A 20,921-nucleotide genomic window follows, 5' to 3' on the forward strand; every position below is an offset into this window, starting at 1 on the left:
GTACGATAAAGACGGATTCTTTAATATCTCGACTCCAGCGCTATCTTTCGGCAGAACTTTTTGCAAAAGTATATTTTATGATGCATTCGGATGTCTAAAATTCCACATTCGCAACATCCCTAGTCTGTATGTATACATGTATGTACATATGTACATTTATATTTAAACAAAATATGTGTATGTACATATGTATATAGTTGTATTTTCTTAACCGCAAGGGTCAGGTGTTTTAACTGATTGTATGCAATTATTTCCTTAAAAACAAACTGCATAGTAAACTTTTTTTTTTTTTAATTTAATAACATATGTATTTTTTCATGAACCAAGTATGCGCTCATGTTTTTAATTAAATTTTACATGACGTACTCAGTGCATTATACTGTCTAGAATCTAGGCTCTTGCACAGTGAAAATAAATCTGTGGCATTTTGAAAAAACGTCTAAAGTATCTTTAGACAGTGGCGGATCGTGAGCTCGATTTTTTGGGATGCGGAAAATAAGAATAAAAAATTCTGTACGCCCAAGTACGATAGATTTATATTTTATTAGATTATATATCTATATATATATATATATATATACGTATATAACAAAGTCGTGTTAGTTATACCATTTATAACTCAAGAACAGCTGGACCGATTTTTATGATATTTATTTTTTGAATTTACCTACCTTCCGAATAGCAGAATAACTATTAAAACAACCGCTAGGTGGCGCTGGAGTCGAGTTATTAGTAAAACCCTTATTTTTGGTCCGATTCGCCTCATTTTTGAGACATGTATTGACAACAGCAAAAAAAATACCATTGCAAAAAAAAGAGCCGCCAGGTGGCGTTGGAGTCGAGTTATTACTAAAAATCGTGTTTATGGTCCGATTCGTCTCATATTCGAGATATGTATTGATAACAGGAAAAAGAATTCTTTCGAAAAAAATTTGCGGCCAGGTGGCGCTGAAATTAAGTTACATATGTATATGTAACTAAAAATCGTATTTACGCTCCCAATTTATTTCATTATCGAAATATATGAATTCACATATCGATGGTCCTCTGCTGAGCTACAGGAAAAGGGGGCGTATTACCTCCCATACAACCCGAATATTTCATATTTGTGGAAGCGTTCATGGTTTTGAACTTAGTACGAAAATATATGAAATCAATCACATATTCATAGAGAAAAATTGGAATTATTGGAAAAGGGCGTGGCACCTCATATACAACCGAATTTTTCACACTGTATATCTCTGGAAATGTTCATGGTAGAGTACTGGAACTTGGTATGGAGGTACTATGTACATATATGAAATCAATCGCATACTCTTGAGAAAAATTTGAGCTATTGTAAAAGCGCGTGGGCCCTCCGATCCAATACGAATTTTTCATACTGCATTTCTCTGGAAGTGTCCATGGTACAGCACTGGAACTGGGTATGGAGATATATGAAATCAATCACATACTCATGAAGAAAAATTCGGACTATTTGAAAAGGTAGCGTGGCTCCTCCCATATAAACCGAATTTTTCATAATAAGTATCTCTGGAAGTGTTTATGGTAGAGTACTGGAACTTCGTATGGGGATATATGAAATCAATTCCATATTCATGGAGAAAAATGGGCTCTTTGAAAAGAGAGCATGGCAAAGCACAAACGTACTGACTTTTACTTATCCTTGAATGTGTATATAATTCTTCTGTAGGTATGTTTGTGAGTGAAATCCTAAATGGCTGGAGGGATTTCAACAAAGTTTTGTGTGTGTTTGAGTGGGTCTCTGGATAGTTTAGTTTCACAATTTAACCCGCCAGTTGGCGCTGGAGTTGATTTATTACTAAAAATCTTTTTTTATGATCCGATTTAGCGAATATTCAAAACATGTATTGCAAACGGTAAAGGCAGTCCAATTGCAAAAAAGAGCTGTGAGGTGATGCTGAGGTCGGTTATTAATTACTAAAAATCGACAAAAGAGAAAAGGTGCCGTGAATGTCAGACTAAATCGACCTGTTGCACCATTGAGTTTATCGAACTCTCGTGTGTTTCGATTGGCCCAATGGATGTGATTTGCCAATATTATTATGCGTTAAAGCTTCATTCGGACACACCAGGGTGGAGTTGTGCAGTGGTAAATCTCAAATCACCACCTGTCGAAATACCTTAAAAGCCAGTTTCATAAAAGCAATTTAATGAAATTTTTATTTTTTTAATTGAAATTAATATAGAACCCGACAGAAAAAAATACCCTTCACTTAAATTGCTTTCGTGAAACTGGCTTTTAAGGTTATTCATCTCAGTCTATGTATGTATATTGTATTTCTGTTGAAGAAGGATACGCATCCATTTTGAAATTGCTACCAACTATAAGATAAAGTTTCTAGAGCAGTTTCACTATAGATCCGGATCATTGTTGCCCCCAGGGAACTTCTTCATAGACATAACACTTTCGTTAGGTTATTTAAGGCGGCAAACGACCACCAAACCATAATCTTAGCCGATGAATGTGCTAATGGAAATCGTAAACGTGGACTGTTGGAGAAAATGTTGGAACAAAATGGTTAAATTAAAAATCTAATTTTGGGCGGGACGAAATTCGCCGGATCTGCTAGTTGTTTATAAATGAACAGTGTGCTTTTTTAACACGCCATGCGAATTAATCGTAGCACTTTCGAAAGAAGCAACATTTTGATATGAAATAAAATGGTTTTGAAACCGCATGTAATTGCCTTTCACAGAAAAATATTGCCCTTGAGCCACAATTACTCCTTGACCTTAAAAAACAAATTGGAAAAAATAGTGTTCTTCGAAAAAAATATTCAAAATCCCCCCGCTTTATTCCAAAAAAAAAAAAAAATTATTTTTCATTATACTAATATTATAGATTTTGAGACGAGCTACACGATTCCACTGTTCAAAATTCGAATTTTTTTTTATTTATTGCATTTTATTATTAACATGCAGCTGTGCATCCTTCATAAAACTTTATATCCCTCGAAGAACAAGTGCGTTTTAATGTAATTTACGACCTTTAATTTGAGCCAAGATAACAGTCTTTAGACCCTTTCAGAGCCAAATTATAACGATTCTGAAGTCAGGATTTTCTTCCAAAGGACCATAAGCTATATTTCCAAAAGTTTACACAAAATATGGATATATGGGTATCAATTTAAAGAAAAAGTCAAAACAAGATTAATCATAACTTTTGTTGTCAATTATTCTTTGGAAAATGTCAAAAATATCCTTTAAAAAAATTATCCTTCAGGATTTTTACTTTTGAATGGATTTTCAAGAATCTTTGTTTAATTCAAATCCTATAAATGTATCTAAGAATATTGATAGATAAAAATTGCAAACGATATTTGCCTTTAAGAAAATAATAACTGTATTCTAAGAATATTTTTTCTGAAATACATTTGTGCTTTTTTGAAATACATTTGCCCTTTTCTGAAATACATTTGTGTTTTTCTGAAAATCATTTGAACTTTTCTGAAATACAATTGTGTTTTTCTGAATTTCATTTGGCTTTTTCTGAAATACATTTGGCCTTTTCTGAAATACATTTGAGCTTTTCTGAAATACATTTGCAATTTTCTGAAATACATTTGAGTTTTTCTGAAATTCATTTGGCCCTTTCTGAAATACATTTGTGTTTTTGCTGAAATACTGTTGGAAAAGGTGTACTAATATTATTGATAATTTTCAAAAATTCATTTCTGCCAACCAAAAGTATCAAAATGGGGCATTTGTGAACAAAAAAGTATCAAAGTATCAAATCTTAAAATTTAGAAAATAAAGTATCAAAAAAAAAGATACAATTGTATCAAAACGGTAACGCTGATGCAGAGTCGGTGTTCGGCATGACAAAGAAGAAAGAGAAATAAACTTATGCGAGCATAAATATATCTGTACATACATACATACATATATGCATACATTTGAGAGTTGAGCTTTTCGCATAGGCGAATGAAATTGGAAATGAGATACTACGTTATAATTTTCGTACTCGTTGTGTTTCAATATATGTACATATACGCAGATTATATCGCTGCATTGTGCAAACCGAAATTTATTTTTATTCCGCTTGTACATCTGAGGGAAGACATCGAATTGATTTCGGAATTTAGGTTGATCGTTCGTAGTTAGTTCGCTTGTTTTAACACGCAATAATTGCTATAAAAACTAACTAATATTATTTAGTTATAGTAGTAGATAAGAATGCCGCGGTTGAGAAAAGAAGGCAGTAAGAAGCCAGCGTCCAAGGCGAGCAAAAGGTCTGCAGCGTCGCATCCTGAGGGAGGAAGAAAGAAGCGCACCGTGGAAAATTTAGCTAAAGCAAGGAATGTTGTCAAAGGTACGAGTTGCGATTGCGTTAAATATCTGAAATGAAGGGCGCCATTATTAAGCAGATTATCAAAGGTGTTTTTAAATATATGTATCTGCGTATTTACGTTCATATAAGCATTGGTTTAGGCCAAACAACACCTTGGTGCCTGATATGGTTAAATTTCTGCGTTTTATTCGCCTTCATTACGGACGTTGCAGTATTTATAATGGGATTCAAAAGAAACAGCGACTTTATGTGTTATTTGGGGAAATATATGCGGTTTTAGACACTTTCATTAAAGGTGAAGCAAATCCATTTGAACAAATATATCGGCGACTTCGTGGATAATGTGGGGATATTTTTGCGGCCTAGTGTGGTTTTATGAAGCATGTAAGAAAGTTTCCCCGGCGAAACTCCTGCGACTTAAGGCGTCTTTATGAATAAATTAATATACAGTGAAACCTCTCCTAACGGGCACCTCTATTAGACGGACATCTCCCTTGGGCGGACATTTTTTCCTATACCAAGTTTTAAGTATAAATTTCGGAACAAATTACTCTCTCTTAAGCGGACACTCTCTTGGCCGGACGCGGACAGTTATTTTGCATAAAATTGACACAAAAACCTCTATTGAGCGGACGCGAACCTCTTATCAACGGACATTAAGATTTATTTTCATAACAAATCAAACAAAAACCTCCGTTGAGCGGACGCGAACTCCTCATAGGCGGACTACTAAAAGGAAAAGGGGGATAAAAACATGAAAACTATTGATGAAAAAGGTACTGACACTGAAAAAAATTTAAAATAAAACTTACGTCAATCGACAATTTCCCAGTTTTTTATGTAATGAATCTATGGTTTTTTGTAGTTTATGGACTGAAATGTAATATTTATTTTTATTTTGTTATTACTTAATATGTACTTACGCACATACATAAATGAAATATGCACTTTTGTAAAAATACATGCACATTTTTGTTTGAACGATGTAATATCAATATCTTTTATTCAAATAAGAAATAGTGACTATTCAATTAATTAAAACATTAAAAAGTTCTAAAATAAGCTTACCTTCCATTGAGCGGACACCTGTCTTGGGCGGACAAAAAATGACTGACGGTGACGGTGACTGTCCGTCCAAGGGAGGTTTCATTGTAATATATTACAGCGACTTTAAGAACATCTAGCGGATGCTGTTTACTATCAGGGAAACTGCATTAGGGTTGGATCAGCGACTTATCAAGCGAGGTTTAAAGGCACTTTTCTGTTGCCTGGCGACTTGTGGAGAATAATAAAAGTATTCCTGCTGTCTGGGAAGCGTACCAGAGTTGTAATATCTATTTTAAGAGCTGTGATTTTTCTTCTGTATTTGCAGGGGATGAGCAAAGGACCGCAACGCAAGTAGAGAGGCAAGCAACAAGCGCGGAGGTACCTATTGAGAGCATTGCTAGCATGGAAAGGGCTGCACCTCAAAGAGTCGAAGGCGATATCAGTATTCGGGCGGATATAGATTTTACGGTATCTCAAATTCAGCGCCAGTCGGACTGGTTGGCGTCGGCGACATTTGAAGATGCGACTATTGAGATCATGAAGGCTCGCCTCGATATTTTGACTACGGCCTGGGGGAAATTTGAATTAAAATCTCAAGAGTTGCAACAAACATCGCGAAATGAATTGCAACAGGCGGATGATATCACACGTCAACTCAGGGTTGAGGATGTCTACGTGAGAGTTCGGGCGGGGTTAAGTCAGCAGATAAAGGCATTAGAACCAATCTCATCTACTGCCACATGCACTCATGCCAATAATCGGGCACTGCAGTTACGTTTTGCAGAATTGCCTTTGGCAGATCGGCTCCCGATATTTCGCGGAAATCATCGGGAGTGGATTCAGTTTAGGGACATATTTACAGCCGAAGTGATTCGAAATCCACACATCACGAACTTGCAACGACTTCGGCGGTTGCAAAGCTGTGTTAAGGAGGATGCGGCCAGGGCAATGGGATACTGGCCGCAGCTAGAAAAAAGCTTTGCCGAGGCATGGAAGACATTGTGTGTAGCATTCGATAACGAATATCTATGTCAAGCGGCACACTTCTCCGCTATTTACGGTCTGCCTAGTTGGTCGAGGGCTACCCATTCGTTAATTAGAAATATGCTTGACGTTACGCGCAACAGTATGCGTATGATTTCAAGACAATTAGGAGCCGAGGAGCAACGAGATTTACTCATTTTAAATTTTCTGGAATCTCGTTTAGACAGCATATCCCGTAGACAGTGGGAGATGGTACGACCCACAGACCGTATCCCCAATTTGCAAAAGGATTTCTTTGCATGGCTTGAACGTCGGAGCAGCGGGCTGTTGAGTCAGGGAATACAACCTTTGGCTAATCATAGCGAAAAGCGTGTCATCAATCCGCTGATTAATCAGCGCATGAGGTTGAACGCTTCGTCAGTGTCCAACTATAATCCCTGCCTTAATTGTTCAGGAGATCACGCCTTCCACCGGTGCCCTGGGACTGGACGTATGAGCCGGGAGGACAAAATCAAACGGATTTTCGAGCTGGGGCTATGTCAGAATTGTTTGAGGAGAGGCCATACTGCCCGAAACTGTTTGTCAAGCCGTTGCCCCCGGTGCGCAAGGTCACCTCACAACAGCATAATATGCCCAAAACTATCAGCTATGAGTTCCAGAGATGAGGCTTCTCGCGTCACGACGCTAGCAACAGTAGCTAAGGTCGTACCGAGGAAGGAGCAATAGCAATTAGCCAATAAAAAGGAAACCGGCCTCGGGGGTTTCAGCAGCGTTGCTTCGCCACAAACATCCGAGCATATAAAATCTACCATAACACAGGGCGGAGCTATTGATTTTTATGCCAATTTATTGGCTACAGCGCAGGTGCGCTTTCTAACCCGTTGTGGAACGACAGTGAGAGTACGCGCAATATGCGATACGGGCGCACAGGTGAACTTGGTCAGCAAACATTTTGTGAAGGATAACCAAATTTCTACACGCCGAATCAGGATTGGTGTATCATCTGCTATTAAGGCGGGATCTCATATCTGTGACAAATCAATCACCGGCCATTTGATGTCACTTTACAATGACGATCTCCGGACGCTCATTACATGTCTAGTAGTACCATCGGTATTGGGAGAAATGTTACTGCCCCAAAGACGTTTACAAAGGCAAGATTTGCCAAGTGATATATCGACACATTTAGCGGATCCAACATTTGATCAACCAGCGAAAGTTCAAATGCTATTAGGCGTTGGTGTATGGGCTACACTGATGCAAGATAATATGCGGAGATTATCTTCGAGCTTCGTTGCACAAGAGACGCGCTTAGGCTGGTTGCTTTTTGGCGAGGTCCCAACTAATGCTAACCTGGTCACGGCCAACATCGCAAAGGACATGAACCAAGCTGAAGGCGATTCTCATCTTGACCAACTGTTACGAGGGTTCTTTGAATCTGAGAGCTTAACGGGCGACGAGTCAAGTTGGACAGCAGAGCAACAAGCGTGCGAAGATCATTTTTTAAAAACGCACAAGTTTGACTCACATGCAGGGCGTTATATTTTACAAATTCCTCTGCGGTCCCATTGGGGTAGTATCGGTTCCAATCGGGCGATAGCGCTGCAACGATTCTTACGATTGGAAAAACGTTTCAGACGAGATGCGGAGTTAAAGGAGAAATATTTCACGTTCATTAATGAATACGTAGCGAAAGACTGGCTACGTCCAGCAACTAGGCCGGATGCAGGAAAATCTTATTATATTCCCCACCATGCGATAACGACAAAATTTCGTGTAGTCTTTGATGCGTCTTGTTTGACTGATACCGGAGTATCGCTGAATGATGTCCAAATGATCGGACCGAAGTTACAACCAGATTTGATTGATCTTCTTTGGGGATTTCGATTGAATGCGTATGGTGTCTCAGCAGACATCAAGCAGATGTTTCCTCAGGTGAAGATAGCAAATCAGCATTGGGACCTGCAACGCATATTTTGGAGGGACCATTCAGGAAAAATAACAGAATATTGGCTCACTGGAGTGACGTTTGGGATGGCATCAGCTCCCTTTTGTGCAGTGCGAGCAATGCAACAGTGTGCCAGAGACAATGCATCTAGGTGGCCTCTGGGAGCTAGAGCCGTCTTGGATAATTTTTATATGGATGATTGTCTGGTCGGCGCAGACACGGAGGAGGAACTCTTACTATTATGCCAACAAATGCAGAAGCTTTTGAAAGCAGGGGGCTTTGAACTAACCAAGTTTCGATCAAATTCGAACTATATTCACCGCTCTATCGCTACACAATTAGCCGGAGACGATGTTTGGTTGAATACCCATATGGAAGCATCGGTACTTGGTCTCAAATGGATTCCCTCAACGGATGAGTTTGCCTTCGCAGTGCAATCGTTACCGGATGCGGACTCTGCTTGTTGGACTAAGCGATCAGTTTTAAATATAACGGCACGAATTTATGATCCTGATGGGCTAGCAGCACCTTTTATAATAAATGCAAAAATATTAATTCAAAAAATTTGGAAGGAAAAGCAAGGGTGGGATGCTATGTTACCAGAGCCTTTGAAGGTGGCATGGCAGAGTATTTTCTCCCAAATTCCACACTTTGATAACCTTCGTATACCGCGATGGATAGGCTACTCTCGACGATTAAATATGACTTTGCATGGATTTTCCGATGCATCAACGCAGGCCTTCGGAGCGGCCGTGTACGTGGTAATGCATGCCGAAGAGGGCGTCAAATCCAATGTGCTGTTAACCAAATCTAGAGTCGCGCCTCTACGAGCGGAAACCATACCACGTCTCGAACTGCGAGCCGCAACGTTACTCAGCGAACTAATGCAACGGGTGGTGATGGTTTGCGAAACTCAACATCGCATAAAGATCGGTTCGATGACGTGTTGGTCCGACTCTATGGTAGTACTCTGCTGGTTGCGACGGGATAAGAGTAGTCTCAAACAATTTGTAGCGAATCGCGTGCGACAAATCAATATCAATACAACCAACTGCGAGTGGAGGTATGTGCCCACTGAAAAGAATCCAGCTGACTTTATTTCTAGAGGAATGTCGATGGTTGAGTTAATGTCTTCCCGACTATGGTGGCAAGGGCCTGTTTTCCTCCGACTGCCAAGCGCCATGTGGCCGAAACCGCCAGAAGGGGTGTCGGAAAAGGTTGAAACAGAGGCGAAGAAGGAATGCCGCCGTGAAAGAATCCATACTGAAAAGGCAGATAATCAATTCGTCGCCAGGGTCAGCATTATATCTATTAAACAAATGTCATTATTGGAGCGTTATTCATCAATCAATCGATTAATAAGAGTAACGGCTTGGGTACTTAGATTCGCACAGAATTGTCGATCACCAATGACAGAGAGGCAGAAACTCTATTTAAGCGTTAAGGAGCTCGAATATTCATTGGCATTCTGGATGCGGCAAGAGCAAGGCGACTATTATGCGGACGACATCCGAACGTTACAGCACTGTGCCCAGAACAAGAAAACTCTAGAGGGTTCTAAATTATCGAATGCGATTGGAATACTAGCACCGTTTATTCAAGATGGAATACTGCGTATGAATGGACGACTCAAAGAAGCGGACTTGCCTGACACCCAATGTAACCCAGCGATATTACCAGGCAAGGGGAGATTGGCCTGGTTGATTGCACGAATGACACATTTGAAACTTTTGCATTGCGGGGCACAGCAGCTAATCGCGACATTGAGGCAAACCTATTGGATTATCGGCGTGCGGACTTTAGCGAGATCCCTGATCAAGGGATGCGTAAGGTGCGAAAGGCTGAGATCCAAAATGAGCGAGCAGATAATGGCAAATCTTCCGGCTTGCCGAGTATGTCCAGCACGTCCGTTTGTGCATGCGGGAATCGATTACGCAGGACCCATACAAGTGCGTCCCGATCGTCGAAGGGGTAATGTCGTCATAAAGGGGTATATCGCGATATTCGTGTGTATGGTATCGAAAGCGGTACACTTGGAATTTGTACCGGATTTGTCTACCAAGGCCTTTATTATGGCTTTTATTCGCTTTACTTCGCGCTATGGACATTGTCTACACCTATGGAGCGATAACGGCACCAATTTTGTAGGGGCAGAGCGAGATCTAAGTCGGATGTTGCAGACTTGGCAGAAATCTGACCTCTTTGAACAACTGGCAGCGCGTCAAACCGAGTGGCATTTCATCACTCCTTCTGAACCGCACCAAGGTGGTCTTTGGGAGGCGGCCGTAAAGGCTGCTAAGCACCATCTACGCCGGGTGATGGGAGCTCGCTTATTAACCATCGAAGCTGTGCAGACATTGTTGGCAGAATTTGGGGCTATCCTCAACTCTCGTCCATTATGTGCCCAAAGTGCGGATCCTCGAGACTTGAATCCTCTAACACCCGGTCATTTATTAATTGGAGAATCCTTGGTACCAGCTCTAGGCGAGCAAGTACCAGTAGCAGAATGGTCGGAGAATCGCCTCGACTATTGGGAGTCTCGGCAGCTAATCACGCAAAGATTTTGGAAATTGTGGAGCAATAGCTATCTACATGAACTCCAACAGCGTCCCAAATGGCGGGAAGTAAGACGAAACCTAAAAGTGGGCGACTTAGTAGTCGTAAAAAACGAAGCTACACCACCGACTTTGTGGAAAATGGCGCGAGTGACGGCATTACATCCTGGCAGCGACGGGCAAGTCAGTAATGTTACTCTTTGGACTGGTAGCAGTTCTATTAATCGCCCAGTACAAAAACTATGTGTTTTACCAGTGGAACCTATTGAGCCTCGAGCAGCATCGAGTCTAAAGGCCGGAGGGTGTTGTGAAGCGAGTGAAGTGGTAGGGAGTTAACCGTAGTTAACGAGACGGTTGTGGTAAGCCGAGAGCGGCGAAGTTTAAGACAATAAAACCTTAATATATTCTATGCGAACTGTGTTTTATTTGAAAGGGACCACTACGTCAAAATCGTTATATGGAAGAAAATGCTCAACATTGAATATAAATAATGTCTTCTAATTTATTGGCAAGCTTTTTCATCACCACTTTCCTCCTGCCCCACTTGGCGTATGAGCAATCTGCTATGACGTCGTTGCGGTGATGATGATGATGAGCGTTGGTCACTGATCACACATCCGTAGGATGATGTTCAGCCGTGTACTTTGTGCTCAACGCGAAAGACATTAAAGAAGAATCTGTAAGTGCATACAGCAAAAAGTTATTTATATATACAGCTGCGGGCAACATAATAGAATCAACACCGGCGTTTTAATTACACTCAAGTATTTATTGAAAGACTAGAGAAAATGAAATTCATAATAACGAAGAGGGGCTGGGCTGTGACGGTCATGGAAGATTTTTCTCTCATTTTGTAGAAAATAAATTTTCATTTGATCCTATGGGTTGTACAAAAACATTGAAACGATTAATTTTTCTTTGGCTTAGGCAGCCGCTGGGGTGTAGGGGGGTTTTTTCTTAACAGCAGTCGCCCTCAGCAGGCAATGGCAAACCTCCGAGTGTATTTCTGCCACGAAAAACAGCTTCGCATAAAAATAGAAGCGCCGTTCGGAGTCGGCGTAAAACTGTAGATCCGGGAGGGACAACATCAAGGTGCACGCCACAAATCGGAGGAGAAGCTCGGCCAAACACTAACATATGTGCAGGCGCCAGTCGATTATTATTATTATTATTATTATTAGCGAAGTATTTTTACTTAAAAATATTAGCAGTTGTTGAAAATTTTTCTAAAATCTAATGGTGATTTCGTTTCTTCCAAAAAAATGTTGCCCTTTCCCGGTGCGAAATGTGTTCGATGTTACACTCAACCCTGTGAAAGGGCATGTTTTTGCCTTCTTCTCGTTGTCTAGCTTACGTATTTTATATTATTGCCGTTTTAAACATCCACCTGGCTTTCAGGGCAACTATCTCCCCTGACAAAGCTTTAAAGGGCAGAGAATGTGCCGTTTTTTGCCTTACAAGAGTGTGACATTTTAAGAAACGTACCCAAGATTTTCTCAGCCTTTGCCTTTAACTTGGAATCCAACACGAAAAGTGAAAGGGGCAATTAAAAGGCGACGTTTTTTAATAGAACCGAAATCACCATAATGAAATTTTTTGCTTGTTGATCTTATTTAGCCGTACGCCTCTGTTTGTACAAAGGCCATTGAAATTGTTCACAGTTGCTCAAAAGCACTTTGGCCAATTTGTTTTCCTAAGTTTTATTTTTATTTTTAAATATCAATTAGCTATGATGTAGTTCTTAAAATAAATCGTTGAAACACAAAAAAAAAACGTATAAAGTATATTAAATTTTTGACAGTGAAACAATAAATGCCATATAATTTGGTCAGTTTTGTCTCGCGTGTTATTTTAATTGAAAATTTATAGTTTAATAAGAAATTATCAAGCTGAACGTTTAGTAACATTTAGTTGTACAAATGCAGCCTATATACCTGTATAAATATGTAATTGAACTGATTCAAAAGAAAAAAAAAGAAGAAAAATTTCTGAAATTTATGTGCGATGCATAAAAATTTTCGAAAGCAGTGCAGCCGCTGTCATTTCAATTAAAATTTTTCACTGCACTTTGGAAGCCTTCACTTCGTCAATTCATTTTACTTCGTTTTACTTCACTTTCCACATATTAGATTTATCTTCAAAATAAATTAAAATGGCTTTGAAATAAATGATCTATTTTTTTAACTAAAATCAACAAACTTTTGCTAAAATCCTTCTTAAGTGATAAGTATGGCAAAGTAACTTTTCCAAAAAGCTACTAAAAATCTGGCATAGGTGGGGGTAAAGTTTCATAATCATTTAGTAAATATTTGACGAAAATAACAATTTTTTTTTAGTTTCCATACATCTTTAATTATTTATTTATAAAGAAAGGTCCTTTTTTTTTGTAACAGGTAATCTCACGAACGGTTGGTCCGATTTTCATGAAATTTTGTATGTAAATAGCTTTCAGCAACCCCCACGTTTTAGGCAAAAAAAATTACTTTTTCCGGTAAGTGGACCAAGGACCGATCTATTAAAAAAAAATCTTATTATGGTCCGATTTGCTTAAAATTTGGTATGTAGGTAGCTTTTTACCAAGGTTAGCGTATAGGATCCTTGTTTCCAACACGTGGACCAGAGACCTATCTATTCGAAAAAAATTGTATTTATGGTCCTATTTGCTTAAAATTTTCTATGTAGGTAGCTTTTTGCCTCGATTAGCATATAGGGTCCTTTTTTCCGCGAAGTGGACCAGGGACCGATCTATACCAAAAATCGTATACATGATAAGATTTGATTAAAATTTTGTACGTACGCTTTTTCTCTGGATAAGCTTTATAGGATCCTGTTTTCCAATTCTCATGCAATTTCGAATATAAATAGCTTTCAGAAACCACCATATCAAGGGACGAATTCATCACTAGGCAAGTAATACATTTTTACCCAGCTCGATGAGTTGAATATGTTATATAATCGAAATAAATGCTAAGGGCTACGCCAAACTCCATAATGCCAAACGATGGCTACATATATCGAGCCCTAGCCGCCAAAATAACGTAAGCGCCATTTTTTTCAAAATTTTCTTTTCGATGCAGAAATACATCTAGATGCCCGAGGAATATTTCTGCATCAAAAATAAAATTTTGAAAAAAATCTCGCTTACGTTATTTTGGCGGTTAGGTCTCGATATATTTTGTCATTTATGTACTAAAATTTTATACTAATCGGTCCATTACGTATCAAGATATTAACCATTTGCTAACTACCGAAAATGGGTCTTGAAAAGGAAAAACCAGTTGAAGAAATGCGAATTTTTGTTCGTTTACCGATTATTTATATTTTAGGATACTTCGACGATGCACTTTCCAACTTAAGTGTATGTACCCTGCAGGGAAACTGTGAACTAGTGGCTTATTTACTTTACATAGATATGAGTTTGCGCCTTTTTCGTTCAAATACGCTTTCATTCTGCACTTCGCAGATGCTTTTTCACAGTTTGGTAATACAAAACGGTCAGGAATCTAACTAACTAACAGCGAGCACCTCTGCACGGTCAGCAACAGCCAAAGGTATGTAAACGTACATTTCTTACAAACGTTCAAACAAATTTAATTTCAAATTGAAAACATATTTCTTTGAAAATTTTTTAAAATCAAACAAACGGAATCCCCAAAATATTGGAAAAAAAACATGATAGTTTTTTTCGTCTGTCGAACTGGTTTGGAACTATAGAATTTAGGACTAGTTCGTAACTATCGAAGAAGGGACGCAGCGGGGGGCAATCGACACTTCCTAGGATATCACAATGTTAAATTCGCCAGTTTTTTGCATGCAAAAAAGATTTATCGCGAACCAGTACTGGGTCTAAATGTACTCGAAGTGCACCAGTCCAGAACTACAGATTTTCGCCACAGGGTAAATACAGACAAGTGAAGAAATTTGTAGTGAAACGGATATTTTTTCGGCGGTTTTCTGAAATTTGTTTGATTGAATTTTTCGTTCAATACGCTTTCCTTCTGCACTTCACAGATGCTTTTTCATGGTTCGAAAACAGAATTATGGAAGCGCCTGACGAAATTCGAAGCCTGCACCTTATGAAAGCTAACAAATAATGGGATTCTCCTCTGTATGCTCAGTAGGTAGGGTTGCCAACCGTACTATAATATATAGTATTATACTATTTTTTGGGTCTGCGTACTAAATACTGTTAGAAAAATATATAGAATGCAAAACTACTATATTTCTTCAATTAAAAATATTAATATATTTCAGTCATTTGTAAGTAAGAAACGTTTTAAAATGGATGACATTTTACTGAAATATCAATATTAAAATAAATATATAGGGTCCACAGATGGCAACATTTTTAAAATCACCTTACGCGTATGCTCTCTATTCCTGCAACTTCGGCATTCTCAGAAAGAGTTTTTTCTATTAAGATTTTGAATCCTTTCTTTATTTCAGCTAAAGTTTGCGATATTTTGTAAATTTAGGCACAATTTCGGTAACTCTAATAGAAAAGCCATTATTTTCCATTATCGCGGAAAAAATTTGTTTTTGCAAATGAGTATTGAAACACAACTTCTAGAAACACTAATAAGTTTACTTATGTTTACGACTACAATATAAAAATTGCAAATATAGGAAAATGACAAAAAAAATCTATTCCACATTTTTTTATTTTAAAATAATTTGTTAATAATCTGAACGATTGTCATCATATTATTATCATAAATCAGTGTCGCCTTCAATTTGGTAGTTATTACGAACCGATCGAGTAACATTTACCAAAGTTATATCGAAAAAAATAAGTGGATCTCTAGTTTTTTCTAAAAAAAAAAATTCTCTTCAATTGTATAAATAACCTTTAAATGAAAGAACCGGATTACGGAGTGTGCCAGGGAGTGACTTTTTTCCTTCAAGCTGAATTCAAAGCAACATCGTCCAAGTGGAGGGTCCTCAAAAGGATTTCCCAGGATAAGTTAAAGACTATTGCATTTACCTACAGTCACTTTTTCACATAATGGAATTAATTAAAATATTTATGTATATCTATTCCTAATCTTGACAATACATGTTTGACTACATTCACCACGATCTGGAAAACTGACCAAATCGGCGTGACCAAGTCCATGGTCCTTTTAATCTTATCCGAACATCCGAAATTATTAAAACGTTTGAAATAAATCTCGTCTCAATTTTTTACATTTTTCACTTGGTTGCTGCAGTAATGAAGAATTGAAAATTCATAAGGGAAAATTGTCGTTTTTGTAAGTTTTAACGTAATACCAATTTTACAAAATTTTCGCTTCTTAAAACTCGGAAATTTGTGTTTGTGTGCCGACTTGCAGTGAAATATATCAGAATAAGCTTTGTGCAGTTCGCATGTTTTGTTAATTTACTCATTTAATTTCTTTACTACAGTATAAGAGCATAATATTAAGTAAATCTGCGTTTTTAGTTTTTTTATCGGGTAGTCAGGATTTTTTCTAAACGACCATAAATTATAATATACATATTTCCAAAAGTTTACACAAACTATGTATATGTATATGGGTATCAATTGAAAGAAGAATTTAAAACAAGATTAATTAACTTTAACTTTTGTTTTCAATTTTTGGCACATGTCAAAAATGTCCTTTAAAAATATTATCCTTCAAGGTTTTTAATTTTGAATGCATTTTGAAGAATCTTAGTTTAATTTAAACCGTTACAATATATATAAGGATATTAAAGGATAAAAATTTTAAATTAAATTTTATTAAAAACTTAAAAATGCATATTTACTAGATGTGCGTTCAAATATGGGACACATATCGAATTTTTCGCCAAACACATATGTATATTATACAGCACTTAGAACTCACTTAATTTTGTTAAATGAGCAACTACCGTATTTGATTCACTGGGAAAAATCTGTCGCGTTTGTAACTCCATTATAATTCATAAAATAGGCCGAGGGGTATTTCTCACAATTCAAAGTTCACAAACATTCAAAGAAAATCACTTTTTCTGCAAACAGCGCTGAAGATTTAATATTTTTACATGCATTAATCAAAAAAAAAAAAAAAAAAAACCTATACTTTTTGTCGCGTCCGAACCGTTTTTTATTCGTCTGTATCTTTGTACTTTGCACTGTTTATCCTTTTAAAATATTTTGTTGAATACACGGCACTAGTGCTTTCAATCATTATAATACACATAAATCTTGCAGTTTCTTTCCCATTTTGAGCTTGGTTAAACGCGAGCGAATTTCGCGTACGTTACATACTTACATATACATACAAATGTACACATATGTATGTATGTACATACATACGTATAAATACGAGAGCACAAAATCCAAAGTCAAATTTCAACTAACCGGTTATGGAGTCCACTCGATCAGAGTACATACATACATACATATGTAACTGCGTACAAGTTATGTACGTACATATATTTTTTGTGTTTCCACTAATTAGTATGCATGCAATAGTGTTTACACTTTGCCGCTTCATGTTAAATTAAAATACACAGTACAGTGTTGGTAATTTTCCACACCTATTAATACGCACAGTAGTAACATTAGTGCAAGAAAAACAGACAGGAACACAATAACAAATGGTTCAAATACGAACATACATACCTACACATATGTGTGTCGATGATAGCCTATGTTGTAAATACTGGCACGATTTATTATTTTTGACAGCAGCAAAATAAAAAAAATCGGTTGCAATTCTGGTTTCCGTACTTAAGAATGCATGTAAAATTGCATGCATGTAAGCATGTAAGTATGTATGTACAAATTTGTTTGTTATAATTATTCCATTATTCTAATAAATAACGGACAACGAAAGAAGTAAGTCGTCTTTTGATTTGCACATCCAAAACTGACACATCCTGATCTCGCACAAGTGGTGACCCTGTTTAGAGAAAATTCTTTGCAACGACAGCTACCAACAACTTCAGATACTATCGCCAATCATATTTTCGACAGCGAATATGGCATCCAAGGACTCTTCGGACGAAGCAGCGTTAGTGACAGCTAATGTTGAAGCCACCGGTTTCACTCCAGCAACTAAAGCAACTGAAACGGCCGCAGATGTCAGTGCTGTAGGTGTCAAAATCGACATACCCACGATCGATCGCAGGAACATCGAAGGATGGTTCCTAAGTCTCGATTATTGGTTTCCCGCAATGTGCATCAACAGCGATACCCAGAAATTCAATACGGTGATGGCAGCACTTGGTCCACGCATGCTGCCGGATTTCTTAGCTACGTTATCCGAAGTACCCGACCAGGGTCGATATGATTTCGTCAAACAGCGATTGATCACCTTCTACGCCGACTACCAGCAGCGACGCTTAAATCAAATGCTGAACGAAACCCAGCCGAGCGATCAAAGGCCTAGTCAATTATTTATGGAAATGATGCGTCTAGTCGGCGGCACAATGGGCGAGTCAGCATTGAAAGACCTATGGGCAAAACGTCTGCCAGTTTACGCTCAAGCTGCTGTAGCCGCTTGTTCAGGTCCACCGGAGGAATATTTAAAAATTGCGGACACCATCGTCGACACTATTAGCCTTCAGGTGAACATCAGCGGAGTTGAAAAAGGTTGCCGTGTTAGGCCCGCATCAATCGCGCATGTAGAAAAATCGCAAACCAACACCGAGTACAGCGAACTACAAAGCGCCATCAATGCGCTAGCACAACGTTTCGATCGTGTGCATATTGGTCGCAACACAGACAGGAAGAGTTCTAGACCCAGATTCCGACGACAGGCTCGCGAACGACGCAGAAGTAGTACATCTGCTAGCCAGGAAGAGTGCTGGTACCATCGTAAATTCGGATCCAATAGCAAGAATTGTAGACCACCCTGCAAAAACTATAAACCCAGCAGAGGTGTTCATAGCACGAACTGAATGGAACCGAACGTTGGCGCAAAGTCTCCTGCGGATGCCTTATAATCAATGACCGAAAATCCGCCATTTCATTATAAGCTTACTCGAGCGCCGACATCTCCGTTCTGCCACATTAATAGGACACACCATCATCTGTGAAGCTCTACGCACGCCGCCAATTGTACGACAATCTCCACTTTCGGCCAACCACAACTCAGCCTCAACCTCGGCCTACGAAGATGTTTCGACTGAATAAATATTCACTGTTGCAGATGTACGAACACCGATTATATTTATGTAGGAGCAGATCTTACACGTCATAACAGACAGCCTGACGAGGACATAAGCGCCGTGCAGCATGCAAAAAAGGTGGGCGCAATCGTGCTAACTGTGCCGACATCTTGGCAGAGTTTCACGACATTACACGTTTGTCATCTGATCGGAAAGACGCTTTTGCAGCGCAGCATAAAATATAAGCATTCGGATGGCGCCTTTACGCTCATCCACGACGACTCGATCCAGTGAAACTACGAATAACGAGAGAAGAACTCGAGTTTTTATTACAACACGGTATGAACCGTCCGTCCACTAGCAACTGGAGGGAAAAAAACGAATTGTCAGCAAAATGCTTTGATCTGCAAAAGGCGTATCATCCGCGCTACCCATTCGCCCAGATGACGACCATTTCGAGAAAATTAAGAAATTTACTACGTTACTCCGCTTTAACGACGAAGTACTTCAATTTTCTTTACATTTTAAGTCTTAAGGCTTTTCTATTCTACCGTAAAATTGTGCATTCTCAGTGCTCTCTACGCACAAATACTATCGAGACGGAAATGAAAAAGACAGCATTTTTTTTTTTTTTTGTAGAAAAAGAAATGCCATTAGAGATGCATTTGATTTTAATGAAAGCATGAAATGAGGAATTCAGATAATTTTTAAAGTGTTAAATGTTAAGTCAATAAGAAATTACTAATTTTTTTTGCTTTTTTGCTAACGCGCTTACTCCACTTGCTTAAATTAGAAGAGGATAATAGGGATGGAAAATTTGACTCTAACATTAATCAAAAACCGACTTGTTGCTGAAAAAAACTCGACTTTTTGGAATCGAGTTCAGTGCCCTCAAGTCGGCTAGAAACTAAGTATTTGATGATAACATTATTACCTCCTTTTTATTAAGTTTTAACATCGTATTATAGTTATATAAACCTTATGTTAATATTTCCTTTATTGGTATTAAGGTGTATTATGGCAACAGTGTCACTTCAATTATGTAATATTAAGGTGTATTATGGATGGCAACACTGTCACTACAATTATGTAATAATCAAACTATGGCAATACAGTATTCAAATAAATGGTATTAAATAACAAGCGTTCAATATTTCATTCAATTTAATAATGGCACCCAGTTTAATATGGGTTCAGTGCTGGGTCAACTGATGTGGTTTTCTTAATTATTTAATTTTAGTATTTAACTTAAAATTTCAATGGCAAACAGCGTGCAATTAATTGATTGGATATCATTTTTTGAATAATTAAAAATAATATTTTTTTTTTTTTATTTATTTTTCTTTTAACTTTTAGATTTCGTTTCAAAAATATATATATTTTTTTAATTAATTTAAGTAATTGGTTTTTTATTTTCTTGTTTTTTTCTTTTCAATTTAAGTTTTATTGATTTAAAAAGAAAAATAAGTGTTTTAATTCCATAATTATATATATAAAATATATTTTTTTTTAATTACTTATCCGAAAGTGGCCGAATTTTTTTTAAATTTAATTCTTTTGTTTTTTTAATTAAGATTTTTTCATTTTTCAAATTAATTTTCTTTTAACTTTTTGATTTTGTTTCAAAAATATATTTTTTTTAATCAGTGAATGTAATTTATTTTTTATTTTCTTGTTTTTTCCTTTTCAATTTAAGTTTTATTGATTTAAAAAGAAAAATAAGTGTTTTCGTTATTAAAATAATAGCTAGAGAAAATATCAAGTCAATGCCTTCAAAGAAAAACAGTTTTCTCGCTCGAAAGGCGGTTTTGCAATTGGCGGTTTTGAAAAAGCATCGACGATATAGTTTTTCTAAATTTACTTTTTAAATAATAACGCTTATAGCCAGTTTTATCAAAAAAATTTAAGTAAAATGTTTTTTTTTTTTAATCCGAGTTTAATATGAAAACTGACATAAAATAGAAAAAAAATA

The 20,921-nt window shown here is 37.5% G+C and overlaps 2 protein-coding genes and 1 long non-coding RNA gene across 9 annotated transcripts in view; 1 reads left to right on the plus strand and 2 right to left on the minus strand.

Moving 5' to 3' along the window:
- The window catches only part of plx (PTB_TBC1D1_like and TBC domain-containing protein plx), a 94,864-nt gene that overhangs the window by 16,425 nt on the left and 57,518 nt on the right, over positions 1 to 20,921 (minus strand). Inside the window, exon 1 of one of the 7 annotated variants that reach the window (XM_017610533.1) lies at positions 17,460 to 17,607. The exons of the other annotated variants lie outside the window; for them this stretch is intronic. The gene's annotated coding sequence lies outside the window, so the exon portion shown is untranslated. Of the gene's footprint in view, positions 1 to 17,459; positions 17,608 to 20,921 lie in introns of those variants that run through there. 7 annotated transcript variants of the gene reach the window in all.
- LOC108358976 (uncharacterized) lies at positions 1,069 to 20,199 on the minus strand. The gene is made up of 3 exons (XR_001846863.1): positions 19,471 to 20,199; positions 10,401 to 10,411; positions 1,069 to 1,079 (listed from the first exon to the last, which is right to left on the minus strand). It is a non-coding gene; the product is annotated as an uncharacterized LOC108358976 (long non-coding RNA).
- On the plus strand, positions 4,051 to 11,906 carry LOC108358971 (uncharacterized). The gene is made up of 2 exons (XM_017610547.1): positions 4,051 to 4,336; positions 5,688 to 11,906. The coding sequence occupies exon 2, from the start codon at positions 7,403 to 7,405 to the stop codon at positions 11,183 to 11,185; it is 3,783 nt and encodes a 1,260-aa protein (XP_017466036.1). The 5' UTR covers positions 4,051 to 4,336; positions 5,688 to 7,402; the 3' UTR covers positions 11,186 to 11,906.

The sequence above is a fragment of the Rhagoletis zephyria genome, unplaced genomic scaffold (assembly GCF_001687245.7).
Source record: "Rhagoletis zephyria isolate East Lansing unplaced genomic scaffold, Rhagoletis_zephyria_1.1 Rzeph_scaffold_00012, whole genome shotgun sequence".
Lineage (NCBI taxonomy): Eukaryota > Metazoa > Arthropoda > Insecta > Diptera > Tephritidae > Rhagoletis > Rhagoletis zephyria.